Source organism: Oncorhynchus nerka, linkage group LG26, assembly GCF_034236695.1.
Source record: "Oncorhynchus nerka isolate Pitt River linkage group LG26, Oner_Uvic_2.0, whole genome shotgun sequence".
Classification (NCBI taxonomy): domain Eukaryota; kingdom Metazoa; phylum Chordata; class Actinopteri; order Salmoniformes; family Salmonidae; genus Oncorhynchus; species Oncorhynchus nerka.
In genome coordinates, this window is record NC_088421.1 from 34,114,220 (window position 1) to 34,139,001 (window position 24,782).

Below are 24,782 nucleotides of genomic sequence, written 5' to 3' on the forward strand. Positions count from 1 at the left end.
TGAGAAAGACATAACAGAGAGATCTGTCTTACAACCAAAGACATACATGCGCGTGTCATCTTGTCTAGTATGTCTAGGATGTCCAAATGTGTGTGTGAGAGAGAGGCCTGTGTGAGAGAGGCCTGTGTGAGAGAGGCCTGTGTGAGAGAGGCCTGTGTGAGAGAGGCCTGTGTGAGAGAGGCCTGTGTGAGAGAGGCCTGTGTGAGAGAGGCCTGTGTGAGAGAGAGGCCTGTGTGAGAGAGGCCTGTGTGAGAGAGGCCTGTGTGAGAGAGGCCTGTGTGAGAGAGAGGCCTGTGTGAGAGAGGCCTGTGTGAGAGAGGCCTGTGTGAGAGAGGCCTGTGCTTTAATGGGTTATAGGTACTGTATGTAACAGGGTGAGGGATGAGCTCACATGTTATACATGTGTCGTTGGTGCTGTTGTCTGTATGGTGTCCTTTATCCTATAACTCCCACATGTACACGCACGCACACACACACACACACACACACACACACACACACACACACACACACACACACACACACACACACACACACACACACACTGTCACGCCCTGACCATAGAGAGCCTTTTTATTCTTTATGTTGGTTAGGTCGGGGTGTGACGAGGGTGGGTAATCTAGGTTGTTTTATGTTGGCCTGGTATGGTTCCCAATCAGAGGCAGCTGTTTATCGTTGTCTCTGATTGGGGATTATATTTAGGCAGCCATTTCCCCACTGTGTGTTGTGGGATCTTGTTTATCTCACAGGCTCCTCCTCCCACAGTATTCAGTAACATACAGTCAGAACCCCTTTAGTCTTCCTCCCACAGTATTCAGTAACCTACAGTCAGAACTCCTTTAGACCTCCTCCCACAGTATTCAGTAACATACAGTCAGAACCCCTTTAGTCTTCCTCCCACAGTATTCAGTAACATACAGTCAGAACTCCTTTAGACTTCCTCCCACAGTATTCAGTAACCTACAGTCAGAACCCCTTTAGACCTCCTCCCACAGTATTCAGTAACATACAGTCAGAACTCCTTTAGTCTTCCTCCCACAGTATTCAGTAACATACAGTCAGAACTCCTTTAGACTTCCTCCCACAGTATTCAGTAACATACAGTCAGAACTCCTTTAGTCTTCCTCCCACAGTATTCAGTAACATACAGTCAGAACTCCTTTAGACTTCCTCCCACAGTATTCAGTAACATACAGTCAGAACTCCTTTAGTCTTCCTCCCACAGTATTCAGTAACATACAGTCAGAACTCCTTTAGACTTCCTCCCACAGTATTCAGTAACCTACAGTCAGAACCCCTTTAGTCTTTCTCCCACAGTATTCAGTAACATACAGTCAGAACTCCTTTAGTCTTCCTCCCACAGTATTCAGGAACCTACAGTCAGAACTCCTTTAGACTTCCTCCCACAGTATTCAGTAACCTACAGTCAGAACTCCTTTAGACTTCCTCCCACAGTATTCAGTAACCTACAGTCAGAACTCCTTTAGTCTTCCTCCCACAGTATTCAGTAACATACAGTCAGAACCCCTTTAGTCCTCCTCCCACAGTATTCAGTAACATACAGTCAGAACTCCTTTAGTCTTCCTCCCACAGTATTCAGTAACATACAGTCAGAACTCCTTTAGTCTTCCTCCCACAGTATTCAGTAACATACAGTCAGAACCCCTTTAGTCCTCCTCCCACAGTATTCAGTAACATACAGTCAGAACTCCTTTAGTCTTCCTCCCACAGTATTCAGTAACATACAGTCAGAACTCCTTTAGACTTCCTCCCACAGTATTCAGTAACATACAGTCAGAACCCCTTTAGTCTTCCTCCCACAGTATTCAGTAACATACAGTCAGAACCCCTTTAGTCTTCCTCCCACAGTATTCAGTAACATACAGTCAGAACTCCTTTAGTCTTCCTCCCACAGTATTCAGTAACATACAGTCAGAACTCCTTTAGTCTTCCTCCCACAGTATTCAGTAACATACAGTCAGAACCCCTTTAGTCTTCCTCCCACAGTATTCAGTAACCTACAGTCAGAACTCCTTTAGTCTTCCTCCCACAGTATTCAGTAACATACAGTCAGAACCCCTTTAGACTTCCTCCCACAGTATTCAGTAACATACAGTCAGAACCCCTTTAGTCTTTCTCCCACAGTATTCAGTAACATACAGTCAGAACCCCTTTAGACTTCCTCCCACAGTATTCAGTAACCTACAGTCAGAACTCCTTTAGTCTTCCTTCCTGTCCCTCAGCTGTCTATGTCGCTCTAAAGACACTGGTGACACTTCAGAGAGGAATCCACATCTCTTGGTCATGATGGTGAATGATGTCATACAGGACAGAACTGAGAAAGGAAGTGTCTCAATTAAAGGAGGAGCCAGAACAGGATGGGTCAGTTGACTCAGTAACCACAAGTTGGAGTCATTTCATCTGAATAGTACTGACTGGGTTAAATCCCTGATCTCTTATGATGGTTGCCCCTGTGGCATGTGTGACCCCTCTGAATCACCAAGCTACAAATCAGATCAAACAATGAATCCGTGGCCATCATCACATCATCACCAGCTCTTTAGAAATAGATACTTACTGTTGCCTAGGGTGGTCTAGCAGTCTAAGCTGCTGCCCCTGGAACACATACTGTATACCACTCCAGCATTGGTTTGAATCTGTCCCACAACCATTTCAACACCCTCTCCCTCTCGTCTCCTGTCACTCGTCTCCTTTACCAACTTGGTTGACCAAGTTGACCTTTGAACTCTGTGACCTCTGATGACCTCTCATTCTACAAAGAGACCAACAGTCTACACAGGATCTACTTTACAGTCCACACACACACACACACACACACACACACACACACACACACACACACACACACACACACACACACACACACACACACACACACACACACACACACACACACACACCTCAACTCTCCTGGACTGGAATAAGGAATGATCAGTACAGAACAGAACACACCCTGTATCGATCTGGAATAGAATAGGTCTCTCCCGGTCAGCATTGTATGGAAAGCCGTAGTGGAACGCCAGAAGGCATCCCGGTGATTCCAGAGCTGGTCAGTGTCACCTAGGATCTGTGATGGATGTCACTGGGTTCTCTGTTGTCAGGTTATCAGCCATGTGGGTTTTAGTGTTGTTAACTTGCAGGCATATGTAGTGTTACGTTATAATGGTATTATGCAACATAGAATGTATGACCTTTATTGATCTCCCTCCCTCCTCTCTCTCTATCTTCCTCTGGGTGACAGGTATTGCCAGGTCCACCAGTGGGAGACTGAGGAGGACAGACAGAGAAGGTTCTTCTTCCATCACCAGTCCCAGTAAGTCATACTGTTTCTATCTGAGGAATCCACCAGATTTAGTGAAAGTAACAAACTGTATTTCGTCAGCATGCAGACTTTATCAGGGTTTCTGAGAAGTGAGCCACGAAACAGGTACTGTTGCACAGATGGACCGATATGTTACAGTAAGCAGGTAGGAATGAATCACACATATTCCCCTTGAGAGAGGAGAGAGGGATGATTAAGACAGACATAGTGAGGGTGAGATGGAGAGAGATTTAGATATTAGTTTTTTTATTAGGATCCCCATTAGCTGTTGCAAAAGCAGCAGCTACTCTTCCTGTGGTCCACACAAAACATGAAACATTACATAATACAGAACATTAATAGACAAGAACAGAACTACACCAAGAAATGGTTTTGAAGCACGCATAGCCTACATATCAATACATACACAGAGGCGATGTTGCTTTATTTGTTTTTTGAAACCAGGTTTGCTGTTTATTTGAGTAAAATGAGATGGAACAGAGTTCCATGCAATAATGGCTCTATACAATAATGTACATTTTATTGAATTTATTCTGGATTTGGGGACTGTGAAAATACCACTGGTGGCATTTCTGGTGGCGTAAGTGTGTGTGTCAGAGTTGTGTATAAATTGACTTTGCAAACAATTCGGGATTTTCAACACATTAATGTTTCTTTAAAAAATAAGTGATGCAGTCAGTCTTCAGCTCTTAGCCAAGAGAGACTGGCATGCATAGTATTTATATCAGCCCTCTGATTACAATGAAGAGCAAGACATGCTGCTCTGTTCTGGTCCAGCTGCAGTTTAACTAGGTCTCTCCTTGCAGCACTTGACCACATGTCTGGACAATAATCAAGATAAGACAAAACTAGAGCCTGCGGGACTTTCTTTGTGGAGTGTGGTGTCAAAAAATCACAGCATCTCTTTATTACAGACAGACCTCTCCCCAGCTTTACAACCATTGAATCTATATGTTTTGATCATGACAGTTTACAATCTAAGGAAATGCCAAGTAATTTACTCTCCTCAACTTGTTCAACAGTCACACCATTCATTACCAGATTCAGCCGAGGTCTAGAACTTAGGGAATAATTTGTACTAAATACAGTGCTCTTAGTTTTAGAGATGTTCAGGACCAGTTTATTACTGGCCACCCATTACAAAACAGACTGCAATTCTTTGTTAAGAGTTTCAGTGACTTAATTAGCTGTGGTTGCTGATGAGTATATGGTTGAATCATCAGCATACATGGACACGCATGCTTTGTTTAATGCCAGTGGCAGGTCATTGGTAAAAATAGAAAAGAGTAGAGGGCCTAGAGAGCTGCCCTGCGGTACACCACATGTTACATGTTTGACATTAGAGAAACTTCCATTGAAGAAAACCCTTTGAGTTCTATTAGATAGCTCTGAATCCACAATATGGCAGAGGTTGAAAAGACATAACGCTTTTTCAACAACAGGTTATGGTCAGTAATATCGAAGGCTGCACTGAAATCTAACATATTTCAACCAATCATCAGTCATTTGTGTCAGTGGAGTACATGTTGAGTGCCCCTCTCTATAAGTATGCTGAAAGTCTGTTGTTAATTTGTTTACAGAGAAATAGCATTGTATTTGGTCAAACACCATTTTTTTCTAACAGTTTGCTAAGAGCTGGCAGAAACCTGATAGGTCTGCTGTTAGAACCATTAAAGGCCGCTTTACCACTTTTGGGTAGCTGAATGACTTTGTCTTCCCTTCAGGCCTGAGGACAAAGACTTCCCTCTAGGCTCAGATTAAAGATATGACAGATAGCTCAGTAGCTTTCCATCTAAATTGTCAATGCCAGGAGGTTGGTCATTATTGATCGATAACAATCATTTGTCCACCTCCCCCACACTAACTTTACAATTTCAAACTTGCAATGCTTTTCTTTCATTATTTGTTTTTTTATGCATGAATACGATGGCTCACTGTTCGTTGTTGGCATTTCCTGCCTAAGTTTGCCCACTATGACAATGAAGTAATCATAAACATATGTGGCAATATTAAATGGTTTTGTGATGAATAAACCATCTGATTCAATGAAAGATGGAGTTGAATTTGTCTTTCTGCCCATAATTTCATTTAAAGTTTCTTTATATCATTGATCCTGGCTTCATAATAGTTTATTTTTGTTTTTGTTGTGTTTAGTCACATACTTTCTCAATTTGCAGTAAGTCAGCCAGTCAGATGTGAAGTCAGACTTATTAGCCATTCCTTTAGCCTCATCTCTTTCAACCATACAGTTTTTCATTCCTCATCAATCCATGGAGCCTTAACAGTTCTAACAGTCAGTTTCTTAACAGGTGCATGTTTATCAATAACTAGAAGAAGCAATTTCATAAATTCATGAAGTGCAGCATCTGGATGCTCCTTATTAAAGACATCAGACCAACAAATATTTTTAACATCCACATAAGAGTCACAGCTAAATCTGTTGTATGATCTCTTATATAGTATTTTAGGCCCAGTTTTTGGAACTTTGGATTTCCTGCATATAGCCACTATATTGTGATCACTGCATCCAATGGGTACGGATACAGCTTTAGAACAAAGATCTACAGTATTAGTTCAAATGTGATTGATACATGTGGATGATCTTGTTCCTGTAGTATTTGTAAACACCCTGGTAGGTTGATTAATAACCTGAACCAGATTACAGGCACTGGTTACATTGAGAAGCTTCCTCTTGAGTGGACAGCTTGATGAAAACCAGTCACTATTCAGATCCCCAAGAAAGTAGACCTCTCGGTTTACATCACATACAATATCAAGCATTTCACACATACTATTTAGATACTGACTGTGAGCACTGGGTTTCAGTGGGAAAGATTGAAAGAGCATGGGTACAACAGTGAGATAGATTGAGATAATGATCGAAATGAACACTCACTATTTACTACTACTACTGTGTGTGCATGTGCGTGCGTAGGTGGGTGTTTGTGCGTGTGTTTGTGTATGTGTTCATGTGTGTGTGTGTTAATGTGTGTGTGTGCACGTGTGTGGGTAACTGCCAAGCGCTGGCATGAGGTTGCAGGCTGTGGCTGTGGCTCACCACTGAGGCCTCCTCCTCTCAGTGGGAAGAACAAACTCCTTCTGCAGCATCAGCAATTCAGAGAGAGGGGGGGTAGCGCCTGGAGCACCGAGTCGGGGAAAGGGACACACACACAGCCTGTGTATGAGCACATGTCCTTGCAGGATGTGCACTCAAGCCACAGGAATCTGACAGGCAATGAGGCAGCCAGATACTGTACTATGTAGGCTAACAGACAGGCTAGGATACACACACTGACAGACAGGGTTATAGGAATATACACAGGAATTTTTATTATTAGCAGTGTATGTGTGTATGTGTGTGTATGTGTGTGTGTTTATGTGTGTGCGTGCTTGCGTGTGTTTGAGTTCTCAGGTGTGCGTGTGTGACAGGCAGACTGACAGACAGGCAGAGCTAACAGGTAGACAGGCAGACTGGGTTATGGGAAGTGCTTAGGGGTGTGAATGAGACCCATCCTGTCAGCAGACCCCCCTGATGCTGTCTCTGCAGGGCATGTGTGTCAGAGCATGGGAGTAGGGTGGGGTGGGGGAGACTATGGAGGCTGACAGGGGGTGTGTGCCCTGTGCCCGGATGTGAGGGAGGGGGCTGGGTGGGTTGAGATGTCCCACACAAAGCCCCTCCTGGTGGGGCGGAGTTATGAGCAGACAGGAGGTAGATGGGCCTTAGGAGGAGAGTGCTGTTTTACAGGACTCACATTCTTATTAACCCCTAACCTAACCCTTGTAACCCTAACCCTAAACCTAACCCCTAAGCCTAAAATAGCTTTTTCCTTGAGGGAAGCGGCAAAATGTCCTTGTTTAACCTTGTGAGTTCTTCTGGTCCCCACAAAGATAGTAAAACCAAAAACACACCAATGCACACACACACAGGACTGGTAGGAGTCTATCTGTAGTGTTTGAATAGTGTCTCTGACAGTGGCTGTATTGTCCATGGCCATGCCCTCTGGGTGATTGTCTTCAGTTAGTAGTCAGGAGACTGATCTCTATAGGGGAGGAAGCAGTCACACTGTGTTACTAGCATGGCTCACTCCATTATGTTCACTGAGCCTGTGTCCCAAATGGCACCTTTTTACCTATGGGCCCTGGTCAAAAGTAGGGCACTAGTACATAGGAAACAAGGTGCAATTTGGGACAGCCTGTGATCTAGATCATGTAGTTCAGTAACATTATCAGCCATTCATTGTGAAGCTGCTAGTTGATATGTGATTCAGATTACTATTGTGTTTTGATAGGCACTTAGACCCAAACTCTGGTCCACTGTCCTCTCCTGTTGCGCAATGCTTTAGACAGCCCTGGCTGAAGTGACCCTGACTGCCCCCCACACACACACTCCTGGTTGCTTTAGGAAGGTGAGGTTTGCATTGTGCAACACTGCAGCCTGATAGCTGCTTTTTTTAACGCCTGGGTGTGTTTGATCTCTCCCTCTCACACACACCCACACGCCAAATGACCCCCAGGCAAGTGTGAGGGACGTGCCAAAGGTTAGGGTTCACCTGTGTTTCCTGAACAAAGAGGTGGATGGATGTCAAGCACCTTTTACAGAGAGAGAGAGAGAAAGAGAGAAAGAGAGGGAGGAGGGAGGGAGAGATGGAGGGAGGGAGGGAGGGAGGGAGAGATGGAGGGAGGGAGGGAGGGAGGGAGGGAGGGAGGGAGGGAGGGAGGGAGGGAGAGATGGAGGGAGGGAGGGACTTCCCCCGCTTCTGTTTTATATAGTTTTTCCATTGTATAGTAGTGATACAGCATACTTAAGCAATAATGCCTGAGGGGGTGTGGTATATGGCCAATATAGCAAGGCCAAGAGCTGCTATTAGGCACAACGCAACACGGAGTGCCTGGATACAAACCTTAGCCATGGTATATTGGCCATATACCACACCTGAGATGCCTTATTGCTATTATGAACTGGTTACCAACTTAATTAGAGCAGTAAAAATAAAATTGTTGTCGTACCTGTGGTATATGGTATAATATACCACGGCTGTCAGTCAATCAGCATTCAGTTTACAAAACCCAAATCCTATCTCTGCATAGATAGACATGCCAAGACTCTATGGTCTCTGTTGCTGTACAGACGGGTCTATCAGACAGTGGGTTGTTGGGGCCATGGAGAGGAGAGGGTTATTTTAAACTAACTCTAAGGAGCTCACATCACATGGTCCTTCAGGGTTTCTGAGACAATGCTGCTACAGTCTTATGGCAAGGCAGAGAAAGAAGGAAAGAAAGAAAGAAACAGAGAAATAGAGTGAGAGAGAGAGAGATAGAGAGAGAGAGGGGGAGAGAGAGAGTGAGACAGGGAGAGAGAAGAGGAGAGGGAATGGAGGGTGGGAATGAAAAGAAATAATATCAAGAGCTCCATATGATCAGCACATGGGCATGGCGTAATTCTGGATGCATTCATTAGCAGAACAGACTGAAAAATCTAACAGTGGAGAGAGAGAAAGAGAAGAGAGAGAGAGAGAGAGAGAGAGAGAGAGAGAAAGAGGGAGAGAAAAAGACAGAGAGAAAGGGAGGGAGGGAGGGGGAGGGAGGGAGGGAGGGAGGGAGGGAGGGAGGGAGGGAGGGAAAGACTGGGGAGAGGAAAAGAGAGGAAGAGAGGGCGCGAGCGATCGAGCTAGCAAGGGGGGAGAGAAAGGGGAAGTCCAGAAGGAGAGAGGAAGAAAGCAGACACTTCATGAGGCTGTGGAGGGAGTGATCTGGATATGGAGGGGGACAAATTCTCAGGTATGACACAGGAACTCAGCCAAACTGGACTCTCCTCACAGGGGAATAGTACTTTTCAGCTCTTCATTGAACTATCTATTGAAACACCCAGAGTCTGGGTCTTTTCCCCTCTGTATTTTCTGGTTTTAAAGCTTTAGCTTAGCTGCAGTTTGCAGATACAGCGTAGAGGGTTTTAGGACCTGTCCTTTGCCATGTGTCTGTCTGTCTCTTTGTCTTTCTGTCTCTCTCTTTCTCTCTGGCTGTCTGGTCAATGAGTTCCAGTAGCTAGGGTTTCGTGTGTGAGACTGACCGGCACAGAGTCATCTAATCTGGGTGACAGCCAGGACAGTGGGACAGAGCTGTGCAGCTCCTTGATTCTTTCTCTTTACATTTACATTTACATTTAAGTCATTTAGCAGACGCTCTTATCTTCTCTGGGTGACTTACTTACTCAGTTATCTATTGTTTCATTGAATTATCTTGACAGGGACAGTGCACACGAATCAACATTTCAGTGTTCACATCAACGTAAATGTGTTAAAGCTAGCTATGAAGCTAATTTCCATCTGTAGGTCCGTAGTCCTCCTCTCATGTTCGTCTGTGGTGTGAAAACAGGAAAAGTGATGTTTGAACAGTACTACTTCTGTCCCCCGTGGCTCCGGTGGCGACCGACCGTCAGTGTGGGTAGAGATACTCTCTATTGGCAGGGGGACGGTTTTTCCACACTATTCTCACTTTGTTCCTGAAGTTGATGTGATTTTCCTCATAAAGTGCATCTGTCATCAGTGTCCATAGAGAACGCATTAGGCTTCAGTTTGTCTGTGAATGTGTGTATGTGGATGTGTGTGTATGTTAAAATCATCAGTGGAGAAACACCGTCCCTTAATGGTGCTTTCATGAGTGTTTGTGGATTATTGTAAAAACTTTTACAACAGATGTAAAGACTCAGTAAAAAATAGAAAGTAGAAAACAGAGAATGGGGGGCAGACAACACAAGTGCCCTTCCTTGTCCTGTAGCACCTACTGTTTAAAGTCTGGGTCTGCGTCCCAAATGGCACCCTATTCCCTATATAGTGCCCTATGGGCCCTGGTCAAAAGTAGTGCACTATATAGGGAATACGGTGCCATTTGGGATGAAGCCTGGACCAGGGTGAGATCACCAACGAGGCCCCCGTTTCCAGGTGCTTCCTTCAGGGAGCTGTAATAGCTTCTGCAGGAGTGTGTGTGTGTTTGTGTGTGTTCATGCATGTGTGCGTGTGATCATGTGTATGTGTACACGATATCTGACCATCCACTGACTGGTCACACTGTGTTTTGACCGCACACATCAGGGATCACAACCATGCACCTTCAATCTCAAATGACTGTATACTATGCTGAATGAGAGCATCTTATCAAACCACTGTGTAAATGTACTTGTTGCCCGGCCTGAATACAGTGGAATATGACACACTTTAAAGTTTGCTTCCTTTGTTTGTAGGAGTGATTTGTCATTTTTCTAGGAGAAAAACACATACTTAGTCTTAAACAGCTGATAACTGTCACTATAGCGGGGCGGCAGGGTAGCTTAGTGGTTAGAGCGTTGGACTAGTAACCGAAAGGTTGCAAGTTCTGCCCCTGAACAGGCAGTTAACCCACTGTTCCTAGGCCGTCATTGAAAGTAAGAATTTGTTCTTAACTGACTTGCCTAGTTAAATAAAGGTTAAAAAAATAAATAAATCAAAATAAATAGAGGGATGTACAGCAGATGCTGTATTCAGCATGATGATAACAACTGATAACTGTCACTATAGAGGGACATGTACAGCAGATGCTGTATTCAGCATGATGATAACAACTGATAACTGTCACTATAGAGGGACATGTACAGCAGATGCTGTATTCAGCATGATGATAACAACTGATAACTGTCACTATAGAGGGACATGTACAGCAGATGCTGTATTCAGCATGATGATAACTGATAAACTGATAACTGTCACTATAACTGAGGGACATGTACAGCAGATGCTGTATTCAGCATGATGATAACAACTGATAACTGTCACTATAGAGGGACATGTACAGCAGATGCTGTATTCAGCATGATGATAACAACTGATAACTGTCACTATAGAGGGACATGTACAGCAGATGCTGTATTCAGCATGATGATAACAACTGATAACTGATAGAGGGACACAGATGCTGTATTCAGCATGATGATAACAACTGATAACATGTCAGACTGTATAGAGGGACATGTACAGCAGATGCTGTATTCAGCATGATGATAACAACTGATAACTGTCACTATAGAGGGACATGTACAGCAGATGCTGTATTCAGCATGATGATAACAACTGATAACTGTCACTATAGAGGGACATGTACAGCAGATGCTGTATTCAGCATGATGATAACAACTGATAACTGTCACTATAGAGGGACATGTACAGCAGATGCTGTATTCAGTATTCAGTACTATAGAGGGACATGATGATAACTGATAACTGTCATAGAGGGACATGTATTCACATGATGATAACAACTGATAACTGTCACTATATACAGAGGGCATGATGATAACAACTGATAACTGTCACTATAGAGGGACATGTACAGCAGATGCTGTATTCAGCATGATGATAACAACTGCTGTATTCTGCATGATGATAACAACTGATAACTGTCACTATAGAGGGACATGTACAGCAGATGCTGTATTCAGCATGATGATAACAGCTGATAACTGTCACTATAGAGGGACATGTACAGCAGATGCTGTATTCAGCACGATGCTAACAACTGATAACTGTCACTATAGAGGGACATGTACAGCAGATGCTGTATTCAGCACGATGATAACAACTGATAACTGTCACTATAGAGGGACATGTACAGCAGATGCTGTATTCTGCATGATGATAACAGCTGATAACTGTCACTATAGAGGGACATGTACAGCAGATGCTGTATTCAGCATGATGATAACAACTGATAACTGTCACTATAGAGGGACATGTACAGCAGATGCTGTATTCAGCATGATGATAACAACTGATAACTGTCACTATAGAGGGACATGTACAGCAGATGCTGTATTCAGCATGATGATAACAGCTGATGAACAGTTAATAACTGTGACACTCACACAGTGACCTGACTGAGACCTTTCTAAGACACACGACTAACATAGTGAAGCCATCCCCTAATCTCTACTGAACAGCCTCCAGCCATCCCCTAATATCTACTGAACAGCCTCCAGCCATCCCCTAATCTCTACTGAACAGCCTCCAGCCATCCCCTAATATCTACTGAACAGCCTCCAGCCATCCCCTAACCTCTACTGAACAGCCTCCAGCCATCCCCTAACCTCTGCTGAACAGCCACCAGCCATCCCTTAACCTCTACTGAACAGCCTCCAGCCATCCCCTAACCTCTACTGAACAGCCTCCAGCCATCCCTTAACCTCTACCGAACAGCCTCAAGCCATCCCCTAACCTCTACTGAACAGCCTCCAGCCATCCCCTAACCTCTACTGAACAGCCTCCAGCCATCCCCTAACCTCTAGTGAATAGCTCCCAGCCATCCCTTAACCTCTACTGATCAGCCTCCAGACATCCCCTAACCTCTAGTGAACAGCCTCCAGCCATCCCCTAACCTCTACTGAACAGCCTCCAGCCATCCCCTAACCTCTAGTGAACAGCCTCCAGCCATCCCCTAACCTCTAGTGAATAGCTCCCAGCCATCCCCTAACCTCTACTGAACAGCCTCCAGACATCCCCTAACCTCTAGTGAACAGCCTCCACCCATCCCCTAACCTCTACTGAACAGCCTCCAGCCATCCCTTAACCTTGGGGCGGCAGGTAGCCTAGTGGTTAGAGTGTTGGGCCAGTAACTGAAAGGTTTCTAGATCAAATCCCCAAGGTGACGAGGTAAAAATCTGTTGTTCTTCCCCTGAACAAGGCAGTTAACACACTGTTCCTAGGCTGTCATTGTAAATATGTGTTTTTAACTGACTTTCCTAGTAAAATAAATAAATAAATAAAAATATGTAAAAACTTTAATTAAAAAAAGCTCTCCCTTAACCTCTCCCAGTCGCTTCCCTCTCAATAGAGAGAAACAGGCTGCTATATCATCTTACTACAGTATCCATACAGAACACACAACAATATGAACTCTGTTGTTGCAGTGCATAACTTCTTGGAATATGCTCTTTGGTTTGCTGCTTAAATATAACATTAATGCTGTTTGGGTTGGACTGGACGGTATCCAAAAATGGATCACCACAAGGTGGTGATGTTGAGTTTCAGGCACTCTCCTCTGTGGAGGAACTGTGGTAAAACTGTTGTTTTCCATTACACTGGCTTTTGCCCATTTCTTTCAATGATGATGGATCGTGTGTAATAAGAGAAGCTCAGAGCGGTAGTAGGGGCAACTCTGGGGTCTGTGGTGTTTTTAAAGGGGACAGACTGACACACTGGTCTGTAGCTGAGTATCTGTCGATTCTTCAGTATCTCTGCCTAGGCAGATTTCGGCTTGTGTTATTGGATGAAACTGGTCAGAGATACTTCCTTGTACTCTGTGTCTGGTGTTTTGCCTGGGTTACCATGGAAACATGGCTGTGTAGCTGCTGTGAAGCTGATTGGGGTTTGTGATTATAATGCTAGTTTGTTAACATGATAAAGATAGTATTATTGAAGAGAGAGAGAGATGGAGGATGACGAAAGGAGGAGATACAGAAAGAAAGAAAGAAAGACAGAAAGAAAGAAAGAAAGAAAGAAAGAAAGAAAGAAAGAAAGAAAGAAAAAGAAAGATCTATTCCTGATGGAGGACAGCTGCTCTGTCTATTTATTGAGTCATTCCATCCCCATGTGTGAGGGGGCTAACTAGACACACACACACACACACACACACACACACACACACACACACACACACACACACACACACACACACACACACACACACACACACACACACACACACACACACACCCACCATAATACCATGCACCCAGTACCCACTACCAAGGCTTTGTGTGACTGTACACTGTATGAGGGCACCTCTTTCCAACAGGTGTTTGTGATTAAAGTGTCCTTTGTAAGCCCTAACCTCTTGCTATGCATTTGCTTAAGGACAGCTGTGACCACAGCTGCTTGTATGTATATGTGTGTGTGTGCTTGCGTGCCTGTTTGTGTGAGTGAATGTTCCATGTTAAACCCACAGGGCGTGGCTGGCTGAGTCAGGTCCTGCACATTCTATAGTGCCCAATTGGCCTATTTTACTCTGTATTCCACACACTCACACACATTCTCAATAATCAAAGTTCCTAGTAGACTGGTCTGGTTCTATTCTGTAACTGTAGGGAGTAGACAGACTGGTCTGGTTCTATTCTGTACTGTAGGGAGTAGACTGGTCTGGTTCTATTCTGTAACTGTAGGGAGTAGACAGACTGGTCTGGTTCTATTCTGTACTGTAGGGAGTAGACTGGTCTGGTTCTATTCTGTAACTGTAGGGAGTAGACAGACTGGTCTGGTTCTATTCTGTACTGTAGGGAGTAGACTGGTCTGGTTCTATTCTGTAACTGTAGGGAGTAGACTGGTCTGGTTCTATTCTGTACTGTAGGGAGTAGACTGGTCTGGTTCTATTCTGTACTGTATGGAGTAGACTGGTCTGGTTCTATTCTGTACTGTAGGGAGTAGACTGGTCTGGTTCTATTCTGTACTGTAGGGAGTAGACTGGTATGATTCTATTCTGTACTGTAGGGAGTAGACTGGTCTGGTTCTATTCTGTACTGTAGGGAGTAGACTGGTATGATTCTATTCTGTACTGTAGGGAGTAGACTGGTCTGGTTCTGTTTCTAAAAGCTGCTGATGCCATTAGTCATAGTAATGCTGGGCTGCGACTCACAAGCTCACTACAGGATGAACTCTCACCCCTATTCTTTTCCTATCAAAACCATGTTTGGGATTTCCTCTCTCTCTTTTATGTATATATATCTTGCTCTCTCTCTCTCTCTTTTTCAATTAAATTCAAATGGCTTTATTGGCATGGGAACCATGTGTTTACATTGTGGTAGAGAACTGGCACACCTATGTCTTCCTCTTCCTCTTCCTCCTCTCCATTCTCCCTCCCCCTCTCTGCAGCAGCAGCCTCAGACAGGTACTGTAGACCTGATTAATATGGGTTGTCATGTAAACAGAGCTCTGTAGCACCACGGTAACCAACGAGTGGAGTCCAGAGTACATACACAGCGTTGTGTGTGAGGTGTGATCAGAAAGAGAGAGAGACGGAGAGAGAGAGAAAGAGAGACTGAGAGCGAGACAGAGAGAGAGAAAAATATTTATGTTTATGTTTATTTTCCCTTTCGTACTTTAACTATTTGCACATCATTACAACACTGTATATATATATATACATAATATGACATTTGAAATGTCTTTATTCTTTTGTAAGTGTAATGTTTACTGTACATTTGTTATAGTTTATTTCACTTTTTGTTTATCTATTTCACTTGCTTTGGCAATGTAAACATACATTTCCCATGCCAAGAGAGAGAGAGAGAGAGAGAGAGAGAGAGAGAGAGAGAATAGAAACCTAGTATGGCTTGACGTTTGTTACTGTTCTAAACATTTCCTATAGACAGACACGTGTCCCAGATTCTTGAGGCTGTCTATAACATTATAACATTCACACCAACTGGCAATCTATAAAACTCTACAGTACAGAGTAAAACACAACACGTGCATTCAGAAAGTATTCAGACCCCTTGACTTTTCACACATTTTGTTATGTTCCAACCTTATTCTAAAATGTATTAAATAGTTTTTCCCCCCACACACAATACCCCATAATGACAAAGCAAAAACAGGTTTTTAGACATTTTTGCCTCGATCCTGACTAGTCTCACAGTCCCCGCCGCTGAAAAACATCCGCACAGCAAGATGCTTCCACCACCATGCTTCACTGTAGGGATGGTGCCAGGTTTCCTCCAGATGTGATGCTTGGCAGGCCAAAGAGTTCAATCTTGGTTTCATCAGCCAGAGAATGTTGTTTCTAATGGTCTGAGAGTCCTTTAGGTGCTTTTGGCAAACTCCAAGCAGGCTGTCATGTATACTGAAGTATGGCTTCCGTCTGGCCACTCTACCATAAAGGCATGATTGGTGGAGTGCTGCAGAGATGGTTGTCCTTCTGGAAGGTTCTCCCATCTCCACAGAGGAACTATGGAGCTCTGTCAGAGTGACCATCAGGTTCTAGGTCACCTTCCTGACGAATGCCCTTCTCCCTCGATTGCTCAATTTGTCTGGGCGGACAGCTCTAGGAAGAGTCTTGGTGGTTCCAAACTTCTTCCATTTAAGAATGATGGAGCCCACTGTGTTCTTGGGGACCTTCAAAGCTGCAGAAATGTGTTGGCTTGGTTTTTGCTCTGACATGCACTTTCAACTGGGGACTTATATAGACAAGTGTGTGCCTTTCCAAATGTCCAATCAATTGAATTTACCACAGGTGGACTGCAATCAAGTTGTTAAAACATCTCAAGGACTATCAAATGAAAAAGGATACACCTGAGCTCAATTTCGAGTCTTATAGCAAAGGGTCTGAATACTTGTTTAAATAAGATATTTCAGTTTTTTTCTAAAAACCTGTTTTCTCTTTGTCATTATGAATTTTGAATAAGGCTGTAACATAACAAAATGTGGAAAAAGGGAAGGGTGTCTGAATACCTTTTGAATGCACTGTACAGTACACTCCCATTGACCATTTTTTAAGCCTCGGGATCAAAGTGGCATTTGACTAATATTTTCTGTTCTAGGATCAGCTCACTGTACTTTCAATGTGTCACCAAACATCAGTGACACGTTGAAGCAAAACTGACTTCAGATCAGTACGACATCGCCTCACCCTTTGGGATAGAGTGAGGGTTGGGGTGGGATGGTCAGGTCAGGTCAGTGGGTTAGAGGGAGGGTTTGGATGGTCAGGTCAGTAGGTTAGAGGGAGGGTTGGGATGGTCAGGTCAGTAGGTTAGAGGGAGGGTTGGGATGGTCAGGTCAGTAGGTTAGAGGGAGGGTTGGGACGGTCAGGTCAGTAGGTTAGAGGGAGGGTTGGGATGGTCAGGTCAGTAGGTTAGAGGGAGGGTTGGGACGGTCAGGTCAGTAGGTTAGAGGGAGGGTTGGGATGGTCAGGTCAGTGGGTTAGAGGGAGGGTTGGGATGGTCAGGTCAGTGGGTTAGAGGGAGGGTTGGGGTGGGATGGTCAGGTCATAGTCAGTATCCACTGGTACATAGAGCCACCTGAGATGGTAATGTAACCCAGGGGTACAGTGAGAAGGTTAATAGACCTCAGCTGTATCTGTGCTGGCTTTTAATGACCCGAGGGACCAGCACCAGACTTTACAGAGTTCTCTGTTGCCCTCCTGTGTGACATAGTTGGTAGTGTATGGTACTTGCAAGGCCAAGGGTTGTGGGTTTGATTCCCGTGGGGGACCACCCATATAAAACATGTATGCATGACTGTAAGAGGATAGTGTCTGCTAAATGGTGTATGGTACTGGCATGACCTGTACAGGACACATAACCACACCAAAGGATTTCTCCTTTAAATCCCATATGGGATTGTATGTGTGTGGTTATGTTTGGCAGCACAACAACCTTGATAGATATGTGATCCATATCATCCTGTTAGTAAAGACAGCCCTCTCTGTCAACTGCTGCCTAAAGGGGATGGGGACAGGAGTGGGTATGTTCCAGCCCCACGGTGGGCTTGGAGCTTGTGTTTGTTGTGTTTGGAGTTGTGGTGTGTGTGTGTGCCAGGGAATGTGAGACATGTGGCAGAAGAGTAGAGTGTGGAGGAGGGTGTGTCACAGCCAGAAGGTCTACAGAGTGATTCTCCACATGTCTCCATGACTATCTAGTTACACATATTGGGCCACAACTTCTGTCACTGTTGGTGCAACAGCCCTAGTTTTATAGATAGAACACTGACATCTGGTGGATGAAGTGTCTCATTACTGATAGAGCTTTGTGTGTGTGTGTGTGTGTGTGTGTGTGTGTGTGTGCGTGCGTGCGTGCGTATCTCTGCAGGAGGAATGCTGCTGTTGTAACTTTGAGACAGTTTGAGCCATTAACTACAGTGTTTATTGGTGTTGACAGGTTTCCACTGAGAACACAACACACTCAGATATGATCAGATATACTCCTATTCTGAAATACAGCTTAGTCTCACTGCTGGACAAGATTGTCCTTGTTAAATTCAACTTCATCTCTTTTCACTGGAAACAGGTTGTAAATATAGAAAGAGGTTTTTGAATGCTGAGGTCGTACTCACTCAGGATGTTACTAATCCAGAACAATGCATGCAACAGGAAGTAACTGACATATTCATTAGGATAGGATGAACTTTAGTGTCCCGAGGGGGAAATAGTCTCAGACACACAGTACTGCTGTATAGAAAATAGACACTGGTCATGACACGCCCAACATAATACGTACATTGCACCCCTGTCATAAACATTGTACACTTCTCATACAGCCACATACATAATACATATTCCGCATTCTGTCATTAGCGTACTGAGGTACATTTTTGCAATATGTATTATGTGTTATATTATAATTAGGTTTATTGAAATGTTTTTAAATTTTTTAAATAGCCTGAATGTAAAGTTTTAGCGGTACCTTCTATCTTCCTATCTTCTAACATCTATAGTAGTTGATCATTCTTTCTTTGACTCTTTGCCACAAGCGACACACACACACTAACTAAGTACCTTGGCGTCATACTTGATTCCAACCTCTCTTTTAAAAAGCATTTGAAAAAGGTCATTCAGATATCCAAATTCAACCTAGCTAATTTCAGATTTATACTAAATTGTTTGACTACAGAGGTAGCAAAACTGTACTTCAAATCTATGATACTCCCCCACTTAACATACTGCTTGACTAGTTGGGCCCAAGCTTGCTGTACAACATTAAAACCTATTCAGTCTGTCTACAAACAGGCTCTCAAAGTGCTTGATAGGAAGCCCAATAGCCATCATCATTGTCACATCCTTAGAAAGCATGAGCTCCTGAGTTGGGAAAATCTTGTGCAATACACCGACGCATGTCTTGTATTCAAGATCCTAAATGGCCTGGCTCCCCCTCCACTCAGTATTTTTGTTAAACAGAAAACCCAAACATATGGCTGCAGATCCACAAGGTCTGCCATGAGAGGTGACTGTATAGTTCCCCTAAGGAAAAGCACCTTTAGTAAATCTGCATTCTCTGTGAGAGCTTCCCATGTCTGGAATACACTGCCATCAGACACACATAACTGCACCACCTATCACACTTTCACAAAATGTATGAATACATGGCTAAACGGTCAATCAGATTTGTGATCATAATCCCTAGCTGTGTATTTCCGCTTTCCATGTTGTCTGTTGTCTGTAGCTTGTGAGGTGTGGAAACACTTTGTTGCTTTTATGAATTTTGTCTTGCTATTTTTTGTTCTATGTTGCTCTGTCTGTATGCTACGTCTTGCTTGTCCTATGTTGCTCTGTCTGTATGCTATGTCTTGCTTGTCCTATGTTGCTCTGTCTGTATGCTACATCTTGCTTGTCCTATGTTGCTCTGTCTGTATGCTACGTCTTGCTTGTCCTATGTTGCTCTGTCTGTATGCTACGTCTTGCTTGTCCTATGTTGCTCTGTCTATATGCTATGTCTTGCTTGTCTTATGTTGCTCTGTCTGTATGCTATGTCTTGCTTGTCCTATGTTGCTCTGTATGTATGCTACGTCTTGCTTGTCCTATGTTGCTCTGTCTGTATGCTACGTCTTGCTTGTCCTATGTTGCTCTGTCTGTATGCTATGTCTTGCTTGTCCTATGTTGCTCTGTCTGTATGCTATGTCTTGCTTGTCCTATGTTGCTCTGTCTGTATGCTATGTCTTGCTTGTCCTATGTTGCTCTGTCTGTATGCTATGTCTTGCTTGTCCTATGTTGCTCTGTCTGTATGCTATGTCTTGCTTGTCCTATGTTGCTCTGTCTGTATGCTATGTCTTGCTTGTCCTATGTTGCTCTGTCTGTATGCTATGTATTGCTTGTCCTATGTTGCTCGGCGTGTGCTCACTGCTCAATGATTGTCTATATTGTAATTGTTTTTAATAACCTGCCCAGGGACTGCGGTTGAAAATGGGCCGTCTGGCTAAAACGGCACTTTTACTGAAACGTTATTAATGTGCACTGTCCCTGTAAAAATAAAATAAACTCAAACTCAAACACACTCCCACTCCGACAGAGAGGATGTACCTTAACACACACTAACACACTCCCACTCCGACAGAGAGGATGACCCTTATACACACTAACACACTCCCACTCTGACAGAGAGGATGTACCTTAACACACACTAACACACTCCCACTCCGACAGAGAGGATGACCCTTATACACACTAACACACTCCCACTCTGACAGAGAGGATGTACCTTCACACACACTAACACACTCCCACTCTGACAGAGAGGATGTACCCTCATACACACTAACACACTCCCACTCTGACAGAGAGGATGACCCTCATACACACTAACACACTCCCGCTCTGACAGAGAGGATGTACCTTAACACACTAACACACTCCCAACACACACACTAACACACTCCCACTCTGACAGAGAGGATGTACCTTAACACACACTAACACACTCCCACTCTGACAGAGAGGATACCCACACTAACACACTCCCACTCTGACAGAGAGGATGTACCCTCATACACACTAACACACTCCCACTCTGACAGAGAGGATGTACCTTAACACACACTAACACACTCCCACTCTGACAGAGAGGATGTACCCTCATACACACTAACACACTCCCACTCTGACAGAGAGGATGTACCTTCATACACACTAACACACTCCCACTCTGACAGAGAGGATGTACCTTAACACACACTAACACACTCCCACTCTGACAGAGAGGATGTACCCTCATACACACTAACACACTCCCACTGACAGAGAGGATGTACCCTCATACACACTAACACACTAACACACTCCCACTCTGACACCCTCATACACACTAACACACTCCCACTCTGACAGAGAGGATGTACCTTAACACACACTAACACACTCCCACTCTGACAGAGAGGATGTACCCTCATACACACTAACACACTCCCACTCTGACAGAGAGGATGTACCCTCATACACACTAACACACTCCCACTCTGACAGAGAGGATGTACCCTCATACACACTAACACACTCCCACTCTGACAGAGAGGATGTACCCTCATACACACTAACACACTCCCACTCTGACAGAGAGGATGTACCCTCATACACACTAACACACTCCCACTCTGACAGAGAGGATGTACCCTTATACACACTAACACACTCCCGCTCTGACAGAGAGGATGTACCTTAACACACACTAACACACTCCCACTCCGACAGAGAGGATGACCCTTATACACACTAACACACTCCCACTCTGACAGAGAGGATGTACCCTTATACACACTAACACACTCCCACTCTGACAGAGAGGATGACCCTTATACACACTAACACACTCCCACTCTGACAGAGAGGATGTACCCTCATACACACTAACACACTCCCACTCTGACAGAGAGGATGTACCCTCATACACACTAACACACTCCCACTCTGACAGAGAGGATGTACCCTCATACACACTAACACACTCCCACTCTGACAGAGAGGATGTACCCTCATACACACTAACACACTCCCACTCTGACAGAGAGGATGTACCCTCATACACACTAACACACTCCCACTCTGACAGAGAGGATGTACCCTCATACACACTAACACACTCCCACTCTGACAGAGAGGATGTACCCATACACACTAACACACTCCCACTCCACAGAGAGGATGTACCCTCATGACACACTAACACACTCCCACTCTGACAGAGAGGATGTACCCTCATACACACTAACACACTAACACACTCCCACTCTGACAGAGAGGATCATACACACTAACACACTCCCACTCTGACACCCTCATACACACTAACACACTCCCACTCTGACAGAGAGGATGTACACCTCACTCCCACACACTAACACACTCCCGCTCTGACAGAGAGGATGTACCCTCATACACACTAACACACTCCCACTCTGACAGAGAGGATGACCCTCATACACACTAACACACTCCCACTCTGACAGAGAGGATGTACCCTCACACACACTAACACACTCCCACTCTGACAGAGAGGATGTACCCTCATACACACTAACACACTCCCACTCTGACAGAGAGGATGTACCCTCATACACACTAACACACTCCCACTCTGACAGAGAGGATGTACCCTCACACACACTAACACACTCCCACTCTGACAGAGAGGATGTACCCTTGCTTCCTCATCTCTGTACCACACACATACAATTACAATAATATGTAAGGTCCCACAGTTGAGCAGTGAATTTCAAACACAGATGAATCACTACTCTGGACGGCTCCAACTTAGAATATGTGGATAACTACAGATACCTAGGTGTCTGGTTAGACTGTAAACTCTCCTTCCAGACTCACATCAAGCATCTCCAATTCAAAATTAAATCTAGAATCTGCTTCCTATTTCACAACAAGCATCCTTCACTCATGCTGCCAAACAGACCCTCGTAAAACTGACCATCCTACCGATCCTCGACTTCGGTGATGTCATCTATAAAATAGCCTCCAACACTCTACTCAACATATTGGATGCAGTCTATCACAGTGCCATCAGTTTTGTCACCAAAGCCCCATATATACTACCCACCATTGCGACCTGTATGCTCTCGTTGGCTGGCCCTCGCTTCATACTCATCGCCAAACCCACTGGCTCCAGGTCATCTACAAGTCTCTGCTAGGTAAAGCCCCGCCTTATCTCAGCTCACTGGTCACCATAGCAGCACCCACTCGTAGCACTCGCTCCAGCAGGCATATCTCACTTGTCACCCCCAAAGCCAATTCCTACTTTGGCCGCCTTTCCTTCGAGTTCTCTGCTGCCAATGACTGGAATGAACTGCAAAAATCACTCATATCTCCCTCAATAGCTTTAAGCAGCACCTGTCAAAGCAGCTTACTGCACCTGTACATAGCCCATCTGTAAACAGCCCATCTATCTACCTACCTCATCCTCATACAGTATTAATTTGTTTATCTTGCTCCTTTGCACCCCAGGATCTCTACTTGCACATTCATCTTCTGCACATCTACCATTCCAGTGTTTAATTTCTATATTGTAATTACTTTGCCACCATGGCCTATTTATTGCCTTACCCCCTTAACTTACCTCATTTGCACTCACTGTATATAGACTTTTTGTTTTCTTTTTTCTACTGTATTATTGACTTGTTTATTCCATGTGTTGTTGTATGTGTCGAACTGCTATGCTTTATCTAGGCCAGGTCGCAGTTGCACATTTTTTGTATTTATTTTTTTTAACCTTTATTTTACTAGGCAAGTCAGTTAAGAACAAATTCTTATTTTCAATGACGGCCTAGGAACAGTGGGTTAACTGCCTGTTCAAGGGCAGAACGACAGATTTTGTACCTTGTCAGCGCAGGGATTTGAACTTGCAACCTTTCGGTTACTAGTCCAATGCTCTAACCACTAGGCTACCCTGCTGCCCCAGAGAACTTGTTCTCAACTAGCCTACCTGGTTAAATAAAGGAGGAAAAAAAAGAGCATGGGGAAGTTATTAATTACACTCTGGATGGTATATCAATACAGTCAGTCACTACAAAGATACGGGCGTTCTCAGTTGCTGGAGAAGAAGGAAACCGCTCAGGGATTTCATCATGAGGCAAATGGTGACTTTAAAACAGTTTTACAGTTTAATGGCTGTGATAAGAGAAAACTGAGGATGGATCAACAACATTGTCGTTACTCCACAATACGAACATAAATGACAGAGTGAAAAGAAAGAAGCCTGTACAGAATAAAAATATTCCAAAATATACATGCTGTTTGCAACAAGGCACAAAAAGTAACACTGCTAAAAATGTGGCAAATCAAATAACTTTTTGTCCTGAATACAACGTTTTATGTTTGGTGCAAATCCAATACAACACATTACTGAGTACCAGTTATTGAGTACCACTCTCCATATTTTCATGCATAGTGGTGGCTGTTATGGGTATGCTATGGGGAGTTTTTCAGTATAAAAAAATACGTAATAGAACTAAACACAGGCAAAATCCTAGAGGAAAACTTGTCAGCAGGACAATAACCTAAAACACAAGGTCAAATCTACACTGGAGTTGCTTCCCAAGACAGGGAATGAGTGGCCGAGTTGCACTTTGACTTAAATCTGTTTGATAATATATGGCAAGACCTGAAAACGGTTGTCTAACAATGATCAACAACCAATTTGACAGAGTTTGAAGAATTTTATAAAGAATAATGGGCAAATGTTGCACAATGCAGGTGTAGAATAAGTGATAATGCCAGAGAAGCCGGGGTTTGGAGGAGATATTGGCACGGGTGTTGTTAGGCCCGAGACCAAGTCGAGGGTCAGCAAACCTTGTCAATATCTCCTCCAAACTCCGGCTTCTAGGGCATTATCACTTTTATACAACGGGTTACCAACATATTCAAATAATGATTGACATATTTTCATTAAAAATGTTATTTTGATGAATTTATTCATACTATTTCATCGTTCCAC

At 44.0% G+C, this 24,782-nt stretch overlaps 1 protein-coding gene across 2 annotated transcripts in view; it reads left to right on the plus strand.

The window, feature by feature from the left end:
- Positions 1 to 24,782, plus strand: part of LOC115127490 (septin-9-like) — a 197,642-nt gene that overhangs the window by 27,530 nt on the left and 145,330 nt on the right. Inside the window, exon 2 of one of the 2 annotated variants that reach the window (XM_065010505.1) lies at positions 3,263 to 3,334. In XM_065010505.1, coding sequence (XP_064866577.1) covers positions 3,263 to 3,334 — 72 coding nt within the window. Of the gene's footprint in view, positions 1 to 3,262; positions 3,335 to 8,983; positions 9,122 to 24,782 lie in introns of those variants that run through there. The other variant, XM_065010508.1, reaches the window with a different exon arrangement.